The 17,963-nt window shown below is 41.5% G+C and overlaps 1 protein-coding gene across 5 annotated transcripts in view; it reads left to right on the top strand.

Moving 5' to 3' along the window:
* The window catches only part of Cep63 (centrosomal protein 63), a 43,002-nt gene that overhangs the window by 3,190 nt on the left and 21,849 nt on the right, over positions 1–17,963 (top strand). For 4 of the 5 annotated variants that reach the window (XM_031343225.1, XM_031343226.1, XM_031343224.1 and 1 more), the window contains exons 2-6: positions 4,157–4,219; positions 4,901–5,078; positions 8,425–8,520; positions 10,162–10,284; positions 17,611–17,724. In XM_031343225.1, the coding sequence (XP_031199085.1) occupies positions 4,176–4,219; positions 4,901–5,078; positions 8,425–8,520; positions 10,162–10,284; positions 17,611–17,724 (555 nt within the window). In that variant the 5' untranslated portion in view covers positions 4,157–4,175. Of the gene's footprint in view, positions 1–1,877; positions 1,911–4,156; positions 4,220–4,900; positions 5,079–8,424; positions 8,521–10,161; positions 10,285–17,610; positions 17,725–17,963 lie in introns of all 5 variants that reach the window. The other variant, XM_031343228.1, reaches the window with a different exon arrangement.

The raw sequence follows: 17,963 nt of genomic DNA, 5'->3' as shown, positions 1-17,963 counted from the left end.
ACTGACCACCCACCCAAACAACCACCCACCCACCCACCCAAACAATCACCCAACCAATCAACCACCCAAACAAACAACCACCCAACCACCCATCCACCCAACCACACATCCAACCAACCAACCAACTACCCACCCCAACCAACCACCTACCCACCCAACCAAACAACCAACCAACCACCCACCTACTCACCCACCACCCAACCAACCACCCAACCAACCAACCACCCACCCAAACAACTAACCAACCACCCAAACAACTAACCACCCACCCAAACAACCAACCAACCACCCAAACAACTAACCAACCACCCAAACAACTAACCACCCACCCAAACAACCAACCAACCACCCACCCACCCACCCACCCAACCAACTACCCACTCAACCAACCAACCAACTATCCACCTACCCACCCACCCAACCAATAGACTTTAAAGTGTTTAAATTGTTTGAACATTGTTTTTGATATCCAAAATTGTTTTGTTTCTAGCTACTGGGAACCCTTCAAGACCAATAGCTGTGATAATTTCCTCCTAGTTTTGCTTTAGTTGGGTTTTTTATAGTCCAGACTGGCCTTGATCTTACTATGTAGCCAAGGATGATCTTGAACTTAAGAGCTTCCTGCTTCCCCTCCCAAGTGCTAGGTCCCAGGTGTGAGGCACCATATCCAGGCCAGTACTGCTTCTTTTCCTTTCTGTGTAGTAGTTATAAAACACTGTCACAGTCCCTATAAAACAACAAATGTAGGCTTCTCTGTAGAAGGTTAGCTTTATCCCTGACTCCTCCACCCGATTACTTCTCTCTAAAGGCAGTATTTCTCAGTTTGTTCTTCAGTAAAGGAGTACCCAAAGGCCAACACACTCCTTTTTATTGCTTTGTAGCTGTTTTCACCTTATCACAGGTCCTTCCATAGATGTATGTGGTGATTGTTACCTCTTTAACAGCTTCATAGTATTATTTCTTCAGGGAATGAGGGCCTTGTTGGCTGGCCTGAGGAGCCCTATGTTAGTATTTGATGTTAGTGGTAAGGGATGGCAGATCATCAAACAGTTTTTGCTTAAGTCTGTATTGAATATTAGGAACATAGAATACTCAGCTACAGTTACATTGGCACCACCAAAGGAAACATGTGACTTATTGCAGGCCATGTTGGTTAGGGACAGAGTCACTGATGTGGCTGTGATAAATCAAATATCTACAGGAAATCTCAGTCCTCCCTGTGTATCTGATCCTAGAGAAGGGTAGGGTGTTGTTAAAGAAACACACTTGACATTAGCAGATGTTTTTCAGGGCATGTTACTGATCATCTATGCCTTTTTTAAACTAGAGTTCCTTTGTCTCAGTCCTAGGATTTAAGTTTTGAGCTGGCTTTTCTTATATCTGAGCAGTTTTATCACAGTGCTGCTGCCACCTAGTGGTCACCAGGCAATTCGCTTCAGTTTTATTTTGTTGCCCACTGAGAAGATCCTGTTAACCATAAGAAGGCAGAGTGATACAAAAGATGGCACATTGCTTGGGACTGGAGGATCACATTACCTGGATCTGCACTTAAGGATATAACCTATAGCTTTTCATAGTCAGGCTGCTCTCCCTGTTTCATCAAAGGGGTAGCAGCTGCCTTTTACAAGAAAGAGAGAGAGTATAAGAGGCAGGTAGATAACATTCACAAAAGTTTAGCATATATTATACACATTGTTAGTTATCAAATAGTGTCATACATAAATACCAAGAAATTATATATTATTAAATAGATCATGGTTTAAGAATGGCATGACCTAAAGAGGTATATTTTTAGCAGGAGTAGTTTTGAGAAATAATTATAAAAAAAGATGAAATAAAGACCTTGGCAGTTACTGTTCATACCCTTCATTTTACAGATGGAAAGACCGAAGTCCAATGACACCTAGCTGGTTAGTGGCAGAGCAGAGTTGTTTTCTGGGCCTCCGTCTAGTGTTGACTACTGCTTCCCAGTTCAGGGGCAGAGCAAAGGCTGGGCTGGGTGGCACTGTAATTTGACTCTTACTGTGGTTTAGGAGAAAGTGTAATAAAATGTGGAGTTCTTTCCTTTTGGGTTTTACTTTGGATCATGGTGAACTATATCAGGAGCTCTGGTTGGAGAAAAGATCCTTAGCTACCCCGTACATGAAGAGCCAACAGTCCTTGTTAGGACACGTAGAGATAGGTGCAGATGCAACATACTAGTTGTACCTCTGTTCTTCTCATCCTTGTCTGTGTCTCTAGAATCATCCGTGTGTCTTCTGTCTGTGCAGTCATTGCCAAGGGATGCTGAACATTTTGTTTCTTTGTTAGTCCACATTGGGATATTTCTTGGTAGGGAGCATGTCTTTTGGTATCGTGTAGAGAGCGGTATTGTACAACACTAAACTGTTGAATAAGGTAATAGATTACTTCTGGAAAAGCATTAGGACAGAGGGACCAAATCTCTACATTGTAACCTTTGGCCTTGTCTTTAATTCAGGATTGAATTGAAACTTTAAAAACTGAGGGAAAAGGACTGTTTTTTTTTTCCTTTTTAAATTTTATTTTATGTATATGAGAGTTTTGATTGCATGTTTATCTCTGCACTATACACATACCTTGTGATCCCTGAAACTAAATTTATGGAGAGTTATGAGCTGCCATATGGGTACTGGGAATCAAACCTGGGTCCTCTGCAGGAATAACAAGCTTTCTGTCTAGCCTAATGGGGCACTTTCTTCAGAATGAAAGATGGTCTCTGCTAAAGAACACATTGAGGATTTCTAAAGAAGAGAAACTTACCATACAACTCATGATACTTCTGAGTTTAAGGGTTATTCCTTCTTCATGGTGTGAATTTCTCCTTTTAGGCAGTCTTTTCTGTCTCCTTTAATTTTTCCTTTGAGGTCCTTCTTGGCAGTCCTGCAACTGTGAGCAGTTTGCTTGAGGGGAGATGAAGTTTCCCAAGGCATGCAGAAGTGCCATGTTAAATATTGGTCTCAGCTCTGGACCTCAGAGATGAGTAACATTGGTTTCTGTCACTGAGAAATCAATAGTTTAGAAAGAAGGAAGAGGGGCTAGAGAGATGGCTCAGTGGTTAAAAGCACTGACCGCTGTTCTGAAGGTCCTGAGTTCAAATCCCAGCAACCACATGGTGGCTCACAAACATCTGTAATGAGCTCTGACGCACTCTTCTTGTGCCTCTGAAGACAGCTACAGTGTACTTAGATACAATAATAAATAAATAAATCTTTAGAAAAAAAAAGAAAGAAGGAAGAATATGTTAAACCTTTATTTTCAAGTTCTATATAATTTGGCATAAAGAGTGGGGGACATGTCAGAAACAGTAATTGTTATGTTAGTGAAAAACACTGCTTTCAACAGTGGTCCTGGTTGATTTCTCTCATTTTGTAGTGGGGTATGTGCTAATATCCTTTGAGAGAAAATAACTTTTCACCCTAACATTCTTTAAGAACTAAGAGGGGCTAAGAAGGAGGGCTCGGCCACTAACAGTGTATACTGTTCTTGAAGAGAACCAGAATTTGGTTCCCAGATCTAGTTCTGGCTTCCAGAGGGCTTCCATGGACCATAGTTAAAAAATAAATCTTGCTGGGCAGTGGTGGTGCACGCCTTTAATCCCAGCACTAGGGAGGCAGAGGCAGACGGATTTCTGAGTTCGAGGACAGCCTGGTCTACAGAGTGAGTTCTAGGACAGCCAGGGCTACACAGAGAAATCCTGTCTTGGAGAAAAAGAAAAAAAAGAGAGCCAGGCCTGGTGGCAAACACCTTTAATTCTATCTCTCAGAAGGCAACTGGATGTCTCTGAGTTCAAAGCCAACCTGGTCTACATGCATAGCTAGTTCTAGGACAGCCAGGGCTACATAGTGAATCTGTGTCTAAAAAAATTAAGTTAAGCAATAATAAAAAAAAAAAAGGCCTAGAGTAATGTGGTGTTTCATTGGTTTTGTAGGATAGTTTCAGCAGCAGTTAGGATTTTGTTTGCTTTTGGAATGTATTTGGTGCTAGAATTTCTAGATGATAATCTTTGCTTCTACAGACTTCGTAGGCTGCGTTATATTTTCTCACTGTGATTGCTTTTACTGACCCTAAGTTGGAATGTTTGAATTCAGAACAGTGATTTTTCTCACTCTTCTTTTCTTTTTCTTTTTTTCCCTAGTTGCGAAGAAGATTTGGTGATGGAGGCATTGTTGGAAGGAATACAAAATCGGGGCCATAGTGGGTAAGTTTGCCTTTGACTGTGTGCTCTTTGCAGTTTAAAAACTTACCTGGGTTCTGTTAGACCAAAGCTAAGCTGAGCTAAGGCACATTTGTGGACAGCATCCCTCCTCCATCAGTTGCCTTCTCTTCAGCGGTACTAGGGGGGACTGTGGCTTCTATCCCCTTCAGCTCAGAAGGGCATCGGTAGCTTGATCAGTGAGGTAGGCTGCAGTGTGTTCCAGATAACAGCAGGGAGAAATAACAGCAATAGATCTTGCTCAAGGATGAGTTTCTTGAAACAATTCTTTTTTGTTATCCTTTTCCTGCATAATATAGCCTGTTTGCTACCAAGGCTGTTCATTTTAGCTGAAAGAGATGCAGCAATAAGCTTGCCTGTATTCTCCCAAAAGAATCTCTTAAATATCCGAAAAGATGTGGTTAGTAGCCCTGCAAGTCTCACTTCGCAAGCCAGATGTGTTTCAGCAAGTGAGCTCGGTTTTAGGGGACTCATTGGAGGAGGGCAGAATATTGTGTGGAGTTAGGTAGCATAGCATATGACAGCATGAGAAGCAAAGGCTCAGGCACCGGGCTTTGCTTCTGTAATGTTCTAGTTCTTTAGATAGCTTTAGTCTGTGATATTTTTATCTGTGAAATACGAGAAACCGCTTGGGCATGAGCTGTGTCTGGTCTGTTGGTGTTGTAGGGGATTTTTGACATCCTGTGAAGCAGAACTGCAAGAGCTCATGAAACAGATCGATATAATGGTGGCTCATAAGAAGTCTGAGTGGGAGGGGCAGACACACGCTCTGGAGACTTGTCTGGACATCCGTGATCAGGAGCTGAAGGCTCTACGGACTCAGCTGGACATGAAGCACAAAGAGGTAGAGCAGCTACTTTACTCTCCTTGTTAGCTTGACTCTGGCTTTAAATTATACATGGCTGTGTACACCCTGTTCATGCATGTATAGAATACACTTGGAGCAACCCATGTCCAAACCTTTAATTCATCTTTACCAAGGTAGGTGGTGTGTGTGTGTGTGTGTTTGTGTGTGTGTGTGTGTGTTTTCAAGGCATGGTTTCTCTGTGTAGCTTTGACTGTTCTGGTACTTGCTCTGTAGACCAGGCTGGCTTGGAACTCAGAGATCTGCCTGTCTCTTCCTCTGCCACCACTTATTCTAATTCTTATTTTCTTTTTTTGTTTTGTTTTTTTAAGATTTATTTTATGTGAATGAATATTTTGCCTGTATGCACATATATATGCACCATATATATGCCTGATGCCACAGATTCTCTAGAACTGGAGTTAAAGACACTTGTGAGCTGTCATGTGGAGTACTGGGAATTTAACCTGGGTCCCCTAGAGGAGCAGCCAGTGCTTCTAACCACTGAGCCATTTCTCCAGTCCTTTTATGGTTTCTTTTAGAAGACAATTTATTATGAAAATATAAGAATATTAGTATTTGTTTCAAGGGTTATATGTTTACTTTGGAAACATATAATGCATACTTTATTTAAGAAAATGTCAGTGGAGACTGGGATATGGTTTTGGTGGTTAAGTGCTTACTGTGTGACTCTAAGACCCTGGGTTTGCATGCCCAGAGGTCCTGTAATACAGCCAAGCATGGTGGTATATATCTGCAACCCTAGCACACAAGAAAATGGAAGAAGGCTTACATAATTTTTGCATAACTGTCATCATATTACATGTCCATATTAACATCACCAGGTTTATAGGAGTTGGTTTTGGCTTCCCTTGTAAAGTTAGTTGACAACAAAGTTGAAGACTTAGGGACATGGTGTAGCAGTAGAGTGCTTGCTTAGTATGCTGAAAGCCTTAGGTTCAGTTCGCATTCTCCGCCCCCCCACCCCCAAAGAAAAAGGTAAGTTGAGCCCTTGCTTTTAACAGTTTGCCTCTTTTGTCAGAGTTAAACAGATCGAGGCTGGAGAAGTAGCTCAGTGATGGAGTGTGCTTAGCATGCACAGTCCTGACCAGGATCATCAGCCTTGTAAGCAAAGTTAAGGAAACCCACTTCAGACCTTCCTTAAAATAAGGGAGAAGAAGGAAAATAAAATCATCTTTAGTCCCACCACCCACTAATGTTGGTAGTGTTGCGGGAGGTTTAGGAATAGCTCCTGACTTAGTCCTCATAACTTAGTTGGTGCAGTAGAAGAAGAACACTGAGTACTGGAAGGGAAGCAGGAAGCAGTGTAGGTGGAGCATTGTCTCTGAGTTTCTATATAGATTATCTGGGAAGAACACAAACTGTGGGTAAATGCCAGCCCTAAGCCTCACGCTTGTTCTGCCATATTTGTCTGCATGGCATTTGCCCTCCTGAAGGCCAATATACTACCAGGACTGACAACACAAAATTGTGATTTGTTGATGATACTGTATACATGTGTGAAATTTTCAGAGTTAAAAAGTTATCGCCCAGTGGTTGGCCATTTTCACTTAGAGTCAAATAACACTTTAGTAATATCAACTGTATTAATTTAGATTTCTGCAAATGATAATTGCTAATCTAGAGTTTATTAAAGTTTAGGCAAATCTTTTTTAAGTTTTTTTTTTTTTAAGATTTATTTATTTTATGTATATGAGTACATTGTTGCTGTTTTTAGGCACACCAGAAGAGGGCATTGGATCTCAATACAGATGGTTGTGAGTCACCATGTGTTTACTGGGAATTGAACTCAGGACTTCAGGAAGAGCAGCCAGTGCTTTTAACCATTGAGTCATTTCTCTAGCCCCAAGGCATATCTTTTAAGAACACAACTTACACAGAGACAGGGAGGTAATAAGAAAGCACAGCAAATGATAGCCACACTGGATTGCAGAGACAAAACAATTTGGTGGACTAGAGAAACAGGTCAGTGGTTAAAAGTACTGGCTGCTCTTTCAGAGGATCCAGGTTCGATTCCTAACAGACATGTGGCTCACAGCTGTCTGTAGTTCCAGTCACAGAAGACACCTTCTTCTGGCCTCCATGGGCACCAGGCATTCGATGTGGTACACAGATACACGCAGGCAAAACACCCATATGACTCTCTGTGTCTTTATTATTCCACTGCACTTGCTTCTCTCATCACCTTGTGAACTGTTCACACCAAGTCTGGGCATGTCGGGTAGTTAGCTTTCCCAGGACAAACCTCACAGCAGGGTGAGTATGAGTAAAGTCAGCATCTTCCTGTTCCACACAGAGACACAAACTCACCTGTCTGCTTCCTTAGTAGTTCCCAGTGACACAGCTCCTGCTGCTTACTGCCGTAGTCTGCCCAGGAGTAGGCCTTTATGGCTCTTCCTTCCCATCTCCTCACTGTGCTTTCGAAGGTCACTCTTGTTATCCACCCAGAAGTCTGCTTCTCAGATTGCACTTCTAGAAAACCTCAAAATAACACCAAATAATATAGTAAGACAGTTTTAACCTTCCTTATATATATGTAAAAATTACCAGGGCTGTCAGTAGGAAATAATAAAGCTACAGTCATGCTTGAGAGTTTTAACACATTTTTCTTAGTAACTGATGGAGAACATTCATAAAGATACAGATTTGAACAGCACGATCAGCAAACTTTGACCCAGTTTATAACTATAGAACTCAACATAAGAGAACTGCAGAGTATGCATTTCTTCTGCAGCACAAACTGAATGATTACCAAAATTGACTCTATCCTGGGCCATGAACAAAGTCTTGAAATCATAGATAAACTCTCTTAACATAACAGAAGCAAGTTAGAAAAAGATAACCTTGAAAAATCTGTATATTTGGAAATTAAGTAAAGTTATGAATGACCCAGAGAAGTCATAATAGAAATGAAAAATAGTTTGAATAGTCCCAGACCTCAACTCTGGAACTCTAATAATCTAACTGTAAGTAGTTAATATCAGCCTTAAAGTGACAAAGCATCACAGGCAGGAGTTAGGGACAAATTATGTCCATGGAATCTATAGAAGTAACACAGATCTCTTGCTATTGATAGAACAAGCACACGGAAAGGCCAGTTAAGGTGGAGCATTGATTGAATCAACCTGACCTAATTAATCTTAAGCATGTTCTTCTTAAGTGACTGCGGAACATTTTTCTGCAGTCAGGTGGCTCTCACCACAATCAGCAGATTTAAGTTGTATATTTTTATAACAAAGTAGATTTAAGCTAAGAACACAATAAAAGACAACTTTTCAAGTACTTGGAAATTAAGCAATATACTTAATGACCTTCTTGCTTTTAGGTTGAAATATTGCAACAACAGATAGAAGAACATGAAACAACCAAGCAAGAAATGGCCATGGAGTACAAGGAGGAGTTAATGAAGCTGCAGGAAGAAGTGAGCCTTTTGTTCTGTACTGTGAGGTGTAGTCACTTTCTCTGTAACTCTTGACTGTTGTGTTGAGAACTTGTTTCTAATTTCAGTGGTGAGAAATGCATATACTGTGTGATATTCTCTGGGAAGTATGTGGTAGAAATATTTTTTCTGACCTTGAATCTAGGTAAAGAATCTTGTCCAAGCATCTTTGCTATTACCTAGGCCAGCAGTTCTGAGCATGGAAAGGAAAAAAAGTTATATTTATATAATATTGAAATCTTGATACCAGAACATTTAATATTTTAATTTCTAAGTTTATATTGGAAAATACAATGTGCTTAGAAATATTTTGGGAGCTGTGAGGTGCTGGTGCACACCTTTAATCTCAGGACTTGAGAGGCAGAGGCTGGTGGATCTCTGTGAGTTAGAGGCCAGCCTGGTTTACAAAGGAAGTTCTAGAATTGCCAGGATTACACAGAGAAACTCTGTCTCTAAAAACCAAAAAGGAAGGGAGGAAGGAAGGAAAGAAAGAAAAAAAAACCTGTGATTAAGGAAAGCAGGATTGTAAGATGGTTCATTGGGTAGAGGCTCCTGCCACCAAGCTTCATGACATGAATTTGATCCCAGGAACCTATGTGGTGGAAGGAGAGACCAGCTTCAGTGGCCTGCCCTCCTACCTCCCCTTGGTGGCTCAGGTGTGCACATACCTCCTCTCCTCTCCTCTATCTCTAATACAAAAATAAAAAATGCTTTAAAAACATTTTTTTTTTTTAAAGCAAGAAAATGGGGAGGCAAAGGCAGGTGAGCCATTGAGAGTGTACTGTCTTTGCAGAGGATCCCAGCTCAGTTCCCACTACCGTGTTAGGAAGCTCAGAACACTTGGGATCCCAGCTGGAGCGATCTGACACTTGCTGGCCTTCCTAGGCATGTCTGCGTTTGCATGCACATACCCACATAGAGATAAACACACATAATTAGAAATTAAAAATAAAATCTTTAAAAAGAAAATTCCATTTTCATATTCAATTTAATTTTTAATATTGGGGAAATTACTTTTGTTTTGGTTTAAGTCAAAGTCTCCTATTGACGGTGCATCATCAGTGCCCTCAGGAGTATGTCTTGAGAACCACTGGTCCAGAGGGGAATAGGCACTGCTTCTTCTCTTCTGTGGAGTGGGTTGTGGAGAGGTGTCTATGAATGCATGACAATTGTAATAAAACTAAATTTTATTTTTTCTTTTTGGACTGGAAATTTCATTACTTTTATAAATTCCACTTATTTCTCTCACATACACATGCAAGCAGGCATATACACTTTGAGATAAGGTAGCCCAGGCTGGCCTCAGATTCTTCATGTGGTTGAAGATGACCTTGCCCTTCTGTTTCTCCTGCTTTCACTTAGTTCTGTGATCACTGCATCAGCTCCCACAGCCAGTCTTTGTGGTGCTGGGTCCAGCCCAAGGCCAGTGCTTTCTAGGTCGGCACTCTACCAGCTGAGCTGTAGCCCAGCCCTGTCGTTTTTACGTTTTGTTTTATTTTGCTTTGCAGCTCTAATATGCTGCCAATCTATTTTCAATAGTGTAATTTAGCAGTGCTCTTGCTGTATAATCCCAGTTTGTCTGACCACCACAATTTGCTAACTCTTAAATAACTGTTTTTACAGTTAAGCAGACTGAAGAGAAGCTATGAAAAACTGCAGAAAAGGCAACTAAGAGAATTTAGAGGAAATACCAAAAGTCTGCGAGAGGATCGGTCTGAGATTGAGAGGCTAACTGGTAAAATAGAGGTATGACCACAGCAACAGTGCCAGCTTCAATGGCAGTCATCCGCTGGGTAGGAAAATGCCATTTCTAATGGAGATGTTTCCCGGAGCCAGCTCCTGCTATCTCGTGGGCAGCCACTGAACTATTCACCGTGGGAGGGTGGTCTGTATCACATGCTCCCCTGTGGCTGATGGGGTTCCATGCCATCAGTTAATCTCAAGAGTGTAGATCTTCCATACAGAGCACTTGGAAATTATAGAGGTTTTGTTTTGTTTATTTTTTGTTATTGTTAAAATGATGGAGCATGAAGTTGGCATTCACAGTACAGGGAGCAGGGATGGCCAACATGTCTGGGGGCAGTATCCTGGAGAAAATCCTAGTACTCAGTACCTCCCATTCTGAGAAACATTGACCGTCCCACCTTATCTCTGTCTTCTCCACACTGACCCTGTATGTGTTAGTGAATGTGGGGAGCGCTTGGCTTTTTTTTGTAGAGAGTACTCTGTTCATCAAGTGGTTTACTTTCAGTTCCCATTTAGGTAGAGCATAAGCTACAAAGGATTTGCCTCCCTCTCTGATTTTGTTTTTGTTTCATAACTCTGTGATTACTGATAGGAGGCAGTGAGCCCCCAGGCACGGGACCTAGGAGTCTGTACTTTACCTAATTGAGAAACACTGTTCATTATCATTGTGTGACTGCTTAAAAATATTCTTTGAGTAGTCTGTTATATAGAAATGCTACTTTATATACTTGTTTTAGGTAGGGCTTCATTGTTGTGAAGAGACACCCTGACCTAGGTAACTCTTATAAAGGATAACATTTATTGGAGTTGGCTTACAAATTCATAGGTTTAGTCCATTATCATCATGGTAGAAAGCATGGCAGCGTGTAGGCAGACAGGATACTGGAGGATTGAGAGTTCTACATCGTGATCTGCAGGAAGCAGAATATTGGACTCCTACACTAGATGAAGCTTGAGCATAGGAGACTTCAAAGCCCACCCCAACAGTGATGCACTTCTTCCAGCAAGGCCACACCTACTCCAACAAAGTCATATCTCCTAATAGTGCTACTCCACATGGGCCAGGCATTCAAGCACATGAATCTCTGCGGGGCCAAACCTATTCAAACAACCACAATATTTTATACTTTCTGGAACTGTAATTTTTATGTTTAATATTCTTTTTATATTTCAATATTTTTATAGATTTAGAGCTTAGAATCAGAGGACCACACAAATACTGCTTCTCCTTCTGCCTCTCTACTGCTACCATTTCTTCCAGCTCCTGCACATTCTTATCACCAACCTACACTACCAACCATGAGCGCAGAACCTCAGTAGCCATCCTCTGGTCCAGGTTACTTCACTGACTCTGGATTCAGCTTCAGATCCCCATTATCTTTAAAATCCTTGTCATCATAACCTTTGAGAGTTTCATCCACAGACTGATCCATAGTGCTGATCACACTCTGGCCTTGGAGTTTCCTAGAGTCCTTTCTTCGTAGCTATTTTGATCTCCTTGTCTCATCCACTTACTCCTATGAAAGCATTCCTCAGTTCTTATATTTATGAAATTGCTTTCAGTAAGATAGTCATTTTCACACTATCTCTGCCAATCCATGAGCATGACAGGTCTTTCCATCCTTGGTGTCTCCTTCCATTTCTTTCTTTGATGTTTTAAATTTTTCATTGAAGAGATTGTTTACTTCCCTGGTTATGTCATTCCACAAGTGTGTGTGTGTGTGTGTGTGTGTGTGTGTGTGTATGTGTGTGTGTGTGTGTGTGTGTATATTTAATTCTGTAGTATTTTAAAGTTGTTGTGAATGAGATTGCTCTCCTGAGCTCTTTCTCAGGGTGTCTGTTATTCATTATGGAAAAGCTACTGAGTTTTTATGTGGGTTTTATGTTTTGCTCTTTTTCTGAAGGTGTTTATCAGTTCTAGAAGCTGTTGGGTGATGGTATTAGAGTCTCATGAATAGGATCATTTTGTATAAAGAAAGGATCATTTGGCTTCTTTAGTTGTATCCCTTTTCTTTCCTTTGCCTTTCTACTCTAAGACTCCAAACTTGAGTAACAGTAGAAAAAATGTATGCCTTTGCCTGTTATTCCTCCTTTTAGTGGCAGTGTTTTGGGCTTCTCCCCATTTAGTGTGTTGGTTATAGGATTGCCATATATGTTCTTTATTATTGAGCTATAGTTCTTTGTGTTTATTTGTTTAGTTTTTTGAGACAGGGTTTCTCTGCTTATCCTGGAATGTATTCTGTGGACCAGGCTTGCCTTGAACTCAGAGATCTGCCTGCCTCGGCCTCCTAAGTGCTGGGATTAAAGATGGGCACCACTGCCACCTGGCCGAGCTATAGCCTTTTTTTTTTATTAAAGATTTATTTTATGTGTATGAGTACACTGTAGCTGTACAGATGGCCGTGAGCTATCATGTGTGTGGCTGCTGGGAATTGAACTCAGGACCTCTGCCAGCCTGCTTGCTCTGGCCCCACTCGTTCTAGCCCCACTCGTTCTAGCCCTACTCGTTCCAGCTGCACTTGCTCCTGTGTAATTCACTGTAGCTGTCTTCAGATGCACCAGAAGAGGGCATCAGGTCTTATTACGGGTGGTTGTGAGCCACCTGTGGTTGCTGGGATCCTAAACTCAGGACCTTTTGGAAGAGCAGTCAGTGCTCTTACCTGTTGAGCCATCTCACCAGCCCAAGTTATAGCCTTTTAAAAATTGATTCTTTGTGAATTTCACATCATGCACCCCAATCCCACTCATCTCCCCATCCCTGCCTTTCTGTCCTTGCAACCTCCCCTGCCAAGAGAAAACAAAAATAAAACCAACAAAACAAAAAAAATTCCAAACCTCTCCCCATGGAAGAGGCAGTATGTCATATAGTATCCCCTTTTGTCCAAACAGCTACACTTGCAAATGTTCATTGGGGTGGGTCATTGGTCTGGTTTGAGCCCTCTAGCTTATGCTACACTATCAATATTGGATTGTCAGTTGGACCTGTCTCAGATACCCTGTTGTTACTCTGTGTCATGGAGATAGTCCAGCTTTGAATCTGTAGGACCTGGCCCCTTCATGGGTTCCAGCATTTCACAGATGAGATAGATGTTGGGGTTGGCCAACTCAGAGCCTTGGATCTGGGCCTGGTAGATGGTTAGCCTGCCAGCTTTCTTGTGCCCATACTACCAGGGTGAGCTCTCCTGCTTTGCTCAGGTGAGAGGTAGGGACAGTTCTCCTGTCTATGGCAGCTGGCAAGGGGTGGGATTGGCTCTCCTACACTCATGCCTTTGGAATCCACACCCATGCCACCAAGACCAACTCTCCAGCATTGTCCAGTGAGGGGTGGGGCCAGCTTACTCCAGTGAGTGGCTGGTAAGGGTGGAGCCTTGAGCTATATAGTTCTTTATTGATAGTTTTTTTCAAGGCTATTGGATTATGTCAGAAGTCCTTTCTGCATTAATTGAGAGGATCATGTGATTTCTGTTCTCAAATCTATTAATATGATAAATGATATTTGCTAATATATAGTATATATCATAATTTGCTAGCATTAATATATATGTTGGATCATCCTTGTATCATTATAATGTTACATTCTTGGTTATAGTGGATGATCTATTCTTTTCCTCTAAGGCAATATTTGTCTTTCCAGTAAGGTATATTTCTTGCAAGTAACAAATAGATTGATCCTTATTTTTTTATTTTTTTTGGTTAAGATTTATTTATTTATTTTATGTATCTGAGTACACTGTTGTACTCACACTCCAGAAGAGGGCGTTGATCTTATTACAGATGGTTGTGAGCCACCATGTGGTTGCTGGGAATTGAACTCAGGACCTCTGGAAGAGCAGTCAGTGCTCTTAACTTCTGAGACATCTTTCTAGCCCCTGATCCTGCTTTTTCATCCAGTCAACTAGTCTATGGGGAAAGAGAGGGGAGGGAGGGAGGGAGAGGAGAGAGAGATGGAGCTGTGTGCACACATGTCTATATGTGCCCATATGAGTGTAGGTGGAGCTGTGTGCACACATGTCTATATGTGCCCATATGAATGTAGGTGGAGCTGTGTGTACACATGTCTATATGTGCCCATATGAGTGTAGGTGGAGCTGTGTGTACACATGTCTATATGTGCCCATATGAGTGTAGGTGGAGCTGTGTGCACACATGTCTATATGTGCCCATATGAGTATGTGGAGGCTGGAGGAAGAAGTTGTATGGCTTCTTCTATCAGTTTCCAGTTTACATTTTGAGACAAGGTCTTTCAGTAAACTTGAAGCTTGCTGGCTAGCAAGCTTCTTGGATTCTACTGTCTCCTCCCCCAAACACTGGAGTTACAGGTACACATGGCCATGCTCAACTTTATATGTGGGTGCTGGGGATTTGACCTCAGGGACTCTTGATTTCTCAGCAAGCACTCTTACCCACTGAGCTACCTCCCTAGCAATAGTTGGTGTCTTTTGATGAGAGAATTGAGACAGAGGATTAGTGAAAGGTATACGTTCATTTCTGTCATTTTGTTGTTTTCATAGTGTCTGGTATCTCTGCAGTCCTCATTTTTTTATTTACTGTGGTAGTGAAGTTTATTCCTGTTGCTTCATGGATGTTTGTCTTTCTCTTCAGTGTGTAGAGCACAGCAGTAGCACTACAGTGAGGTCAAGGATTTCTTTCTTTCTTCCTTTCTCTTTTTTTTTTTAGCTTTTTTTTGTTTTTTTCAAAAAAATTTCTTTTTTTCTATATGATTTCTCCTTTCCCAGTTTCCCCTCCCCCCCCAAAAAAAAACTCCCAAAACAACAACAAGAACAAATCCCTGTTCCCTCCCCCCTCCCCCTGCTCGCCACCGCGCCCTCTCCCGCTTACTGGCCCTGGCATTCCCCTACACTGGGGCACAGAACCTTCACAGGGCCAAGGGCCTCTCCTCCGTTGATGACCGACTTGACTTGACCATCTTTCTTTTTTTTTTTTTTTAAGACAGGGTTTCTCTGTGTATCCCTGACTGTCCTGGATCCCGTCTGTAGACCAGGCTGGCCTCGAACTCAGAAATCTGCTTGCCTCTGCCTCCCAAGTGCTGGGATTAAAGATGTGCGCCACCACCGCCCAGCTAAGAATTTCTTTATGTTTATCAAGGATATTTTTTTTCTTTCAGTCTGAAGAAGAGTGTATTTGTAATATTCTGTTGCTGTGGTAAAACACTATGACCAAAACCAATGTGGGAGAAAAGGGTTTATTTTAGCTTACAGCTTATAGTCTGTCAATAAAGGAAGCCAGGACAAGAGCTCAAATCAGAATCTACAGGCAGAGACACCAGAGGAGTGCTGCCTTCTGGATTGCTTGCTTCACTGGCTCAAGTGCCTCTCTTACACAGCCCAGGCCCACCTGCCCGAGGATGGCAACTCCATAACAGTCACTAATGAAGACAGTGCCCACTGTCATGCCCAGAGGCCAGTCTGATGGAGACCATTCTTCAATTGAGATTCCCTCTTCTCAGATATTTTGTGTTAAATTAATAAAAACTAACCAGCACAGATAGTTCTGATTTTAATAATGTGGTTTGGTAGTATGGTCTTTAGAGCTTGAGTTTCATTGTTTCATGCCTTCTTGGCTTTTAGTTTTTGTTGAGAAATCTACATAAAGGTAAATTTTGGTGGGTTGGTACCTCTTCCTTGCAGCTTTGGTGTCCTTTGTTTTGTATGTTTAGTGTTTTAACTGTAATAGGATGTGGAAAGACTCTTTTCTGGTCTTGATATTCTAAATGGTTTTTGTGTCTTGATGGCTCTGTCCCTATATTTGGGGGATTCTCAGCAGTGGCTGGATTGAATGTATTTTCTTCCTCTTTATCTTGAACTTCTCACACTTCTATGACAATGAATCATAGATTTGATCTTTGTATATATGTGTGTGCACATGTGTATGAGCATGCATGCATATATGTGCATGTTTGTGTGGAGACTAGAGGTCAGTGGAGTTACTCTCTACCTGACTTTGGAGACAGAGTCTCTCACTGAACCTGGTACTCACTGATTGAGCTGGCCTGGCTGGCTGTAGGCAGAGGGATTCTTCTGTTACTACCTCCTCAGCACTGCAATTTCAGATGTCTGCTGCCATGCCCAGCATTGTCTAGTGAGTACTGGCCTATATGCTTACATGACAGGCATTGTTCACATACCAAGTCATCTCAATAGCCCTTAGCTTGGGCCTTTTAATGATGTCCTGTGGATCTTGTACATTTCCCTTCATATTTTATTATTCTTGTCATTGTCTTCATGCTCTAATTCATATACCTTGTCTTTAGGCCCTAAAACTCTGTTTTCTGTTTGGAGAGGCTTTCCACTGAGCTTTTATTTGACTGAATGAGATTTTTATTTACAAAATTTCTATTTGACTGTTTTCAGTATTTCTGTCTCTACTGAGTTCCTCATTCATATCCTGTATTGACTTTCTTATTTCATTCAGGTGCTAGTTTGCTTCCTTTTTGAATTCCTTCAAACCTTTGTTTATATTTATTTATGTTGATTTCATTGAACATTCTTTTAGTGTACATGTCATGTCTATCACCCTCCAATTGAATGGGCTTTGGTTTATTTTTATTAAATGCTATTCCTAAGTCAGTATTGGCACATGTGATAGAATGTCATATAGACAACTGTGAATGAATGGAATATCAGAAAGCTGACTTATAACATTTAATCTAAGGAGCAATCTAGAGCTCAAGATCCCTGGAGGACAAAGATGGGAAGACTGAGGATCTTTCCCCTTTGATTTCTTCATTTTCAGAAAGGTTGAGCCCATCTTCATGACATAGAATTTGAAATTGCTGTTAATCACCCATTAATTTTGGATTATTTGACTCTGGATTATAAGTACCTGATAAAATGTGATGCATATTTTCCATGTTATTCAAACTTTTGCAATTCTATGAAATAAAAAAAAATCGACTATCAAAATTGGCAGAATACAAAGTGAGAATCAGGCTACTGAGTTACTGATTTCGAAATCTGTTCGAATCTATTTGGTTTCTGGATCTGAATATTAGGAATTTAGATGGCAAAGGGAATATTATTATTTTAGCATCACTTTTCTGAAAAACATAAAGTGGTAACAGTGTGGCAGCAGATGTGCAACAATGCTCTTGAGCCTACTGTCATGGCCAGTCTCTTCCTCTTCACCACTAAGATGGTCCCTTTAGAAAGACAGATACCCAGAGGCCCAGAGGCCCAGCGTGAGCAGAGTAGTCAGCTAAGTGAGTAGTGGGCTCCTGCTGAGGAAGAGGGGGCGCTCTGAAAGCAAAGGGCGAAGGCTCACAGCCTAGGAGCACTTAGATGGTAAGTACCTTACTTGCCTCCCCAGGAATTCCGACAGAAGTCTCTGGACTGGGAGAAGCAGCGTCTGATTTATCAGCAACAGGTATCTGCTCTGGAAGCACAGAGGAAGGCTCTGGCTGAACAGTCGGAGATAATCCAGGTAGGCTTAAGCTGTCTAATGCATGCTTTTGACTGAGTCTGACTTCCTGCCCTGCTTCTTCTGATGGACACCATTGTCTTACTTGAATTTTCTCTGCTAGTCTGTGTGTGGTAAGCACGTTTTCCTCTACTTGTGGTGAAACTTCTTTAGCGTCTAAAACACTCAGATTCCTTGTCTCCTCCTGTCACCTTTCTTCCACTCTGTCTTCATTCTCCTCATCTTGGTCCCCTCCTGTCACC

The sequence above is a fragment of the Mastomys coucha genome, unplaced genomic scaffold (genome assembly GCF_008632895.1).
Source record: "Mastomys coucha isolate ucsf_1 unplaced genomic scaffold, UCSF_Mcou_1 pScaffold23, whole genome shotgun sequence".
NCBI classification, from domain to species: domain Eukaryota; kingdom Metazoa; phylum Chordata; class Mammalia; order Rodentia; family Muridae; genus Mastomys; species Mastomys coucha.
This window is presented reverse-complemented; position numbering and strand designations above follow the sequence as displayed.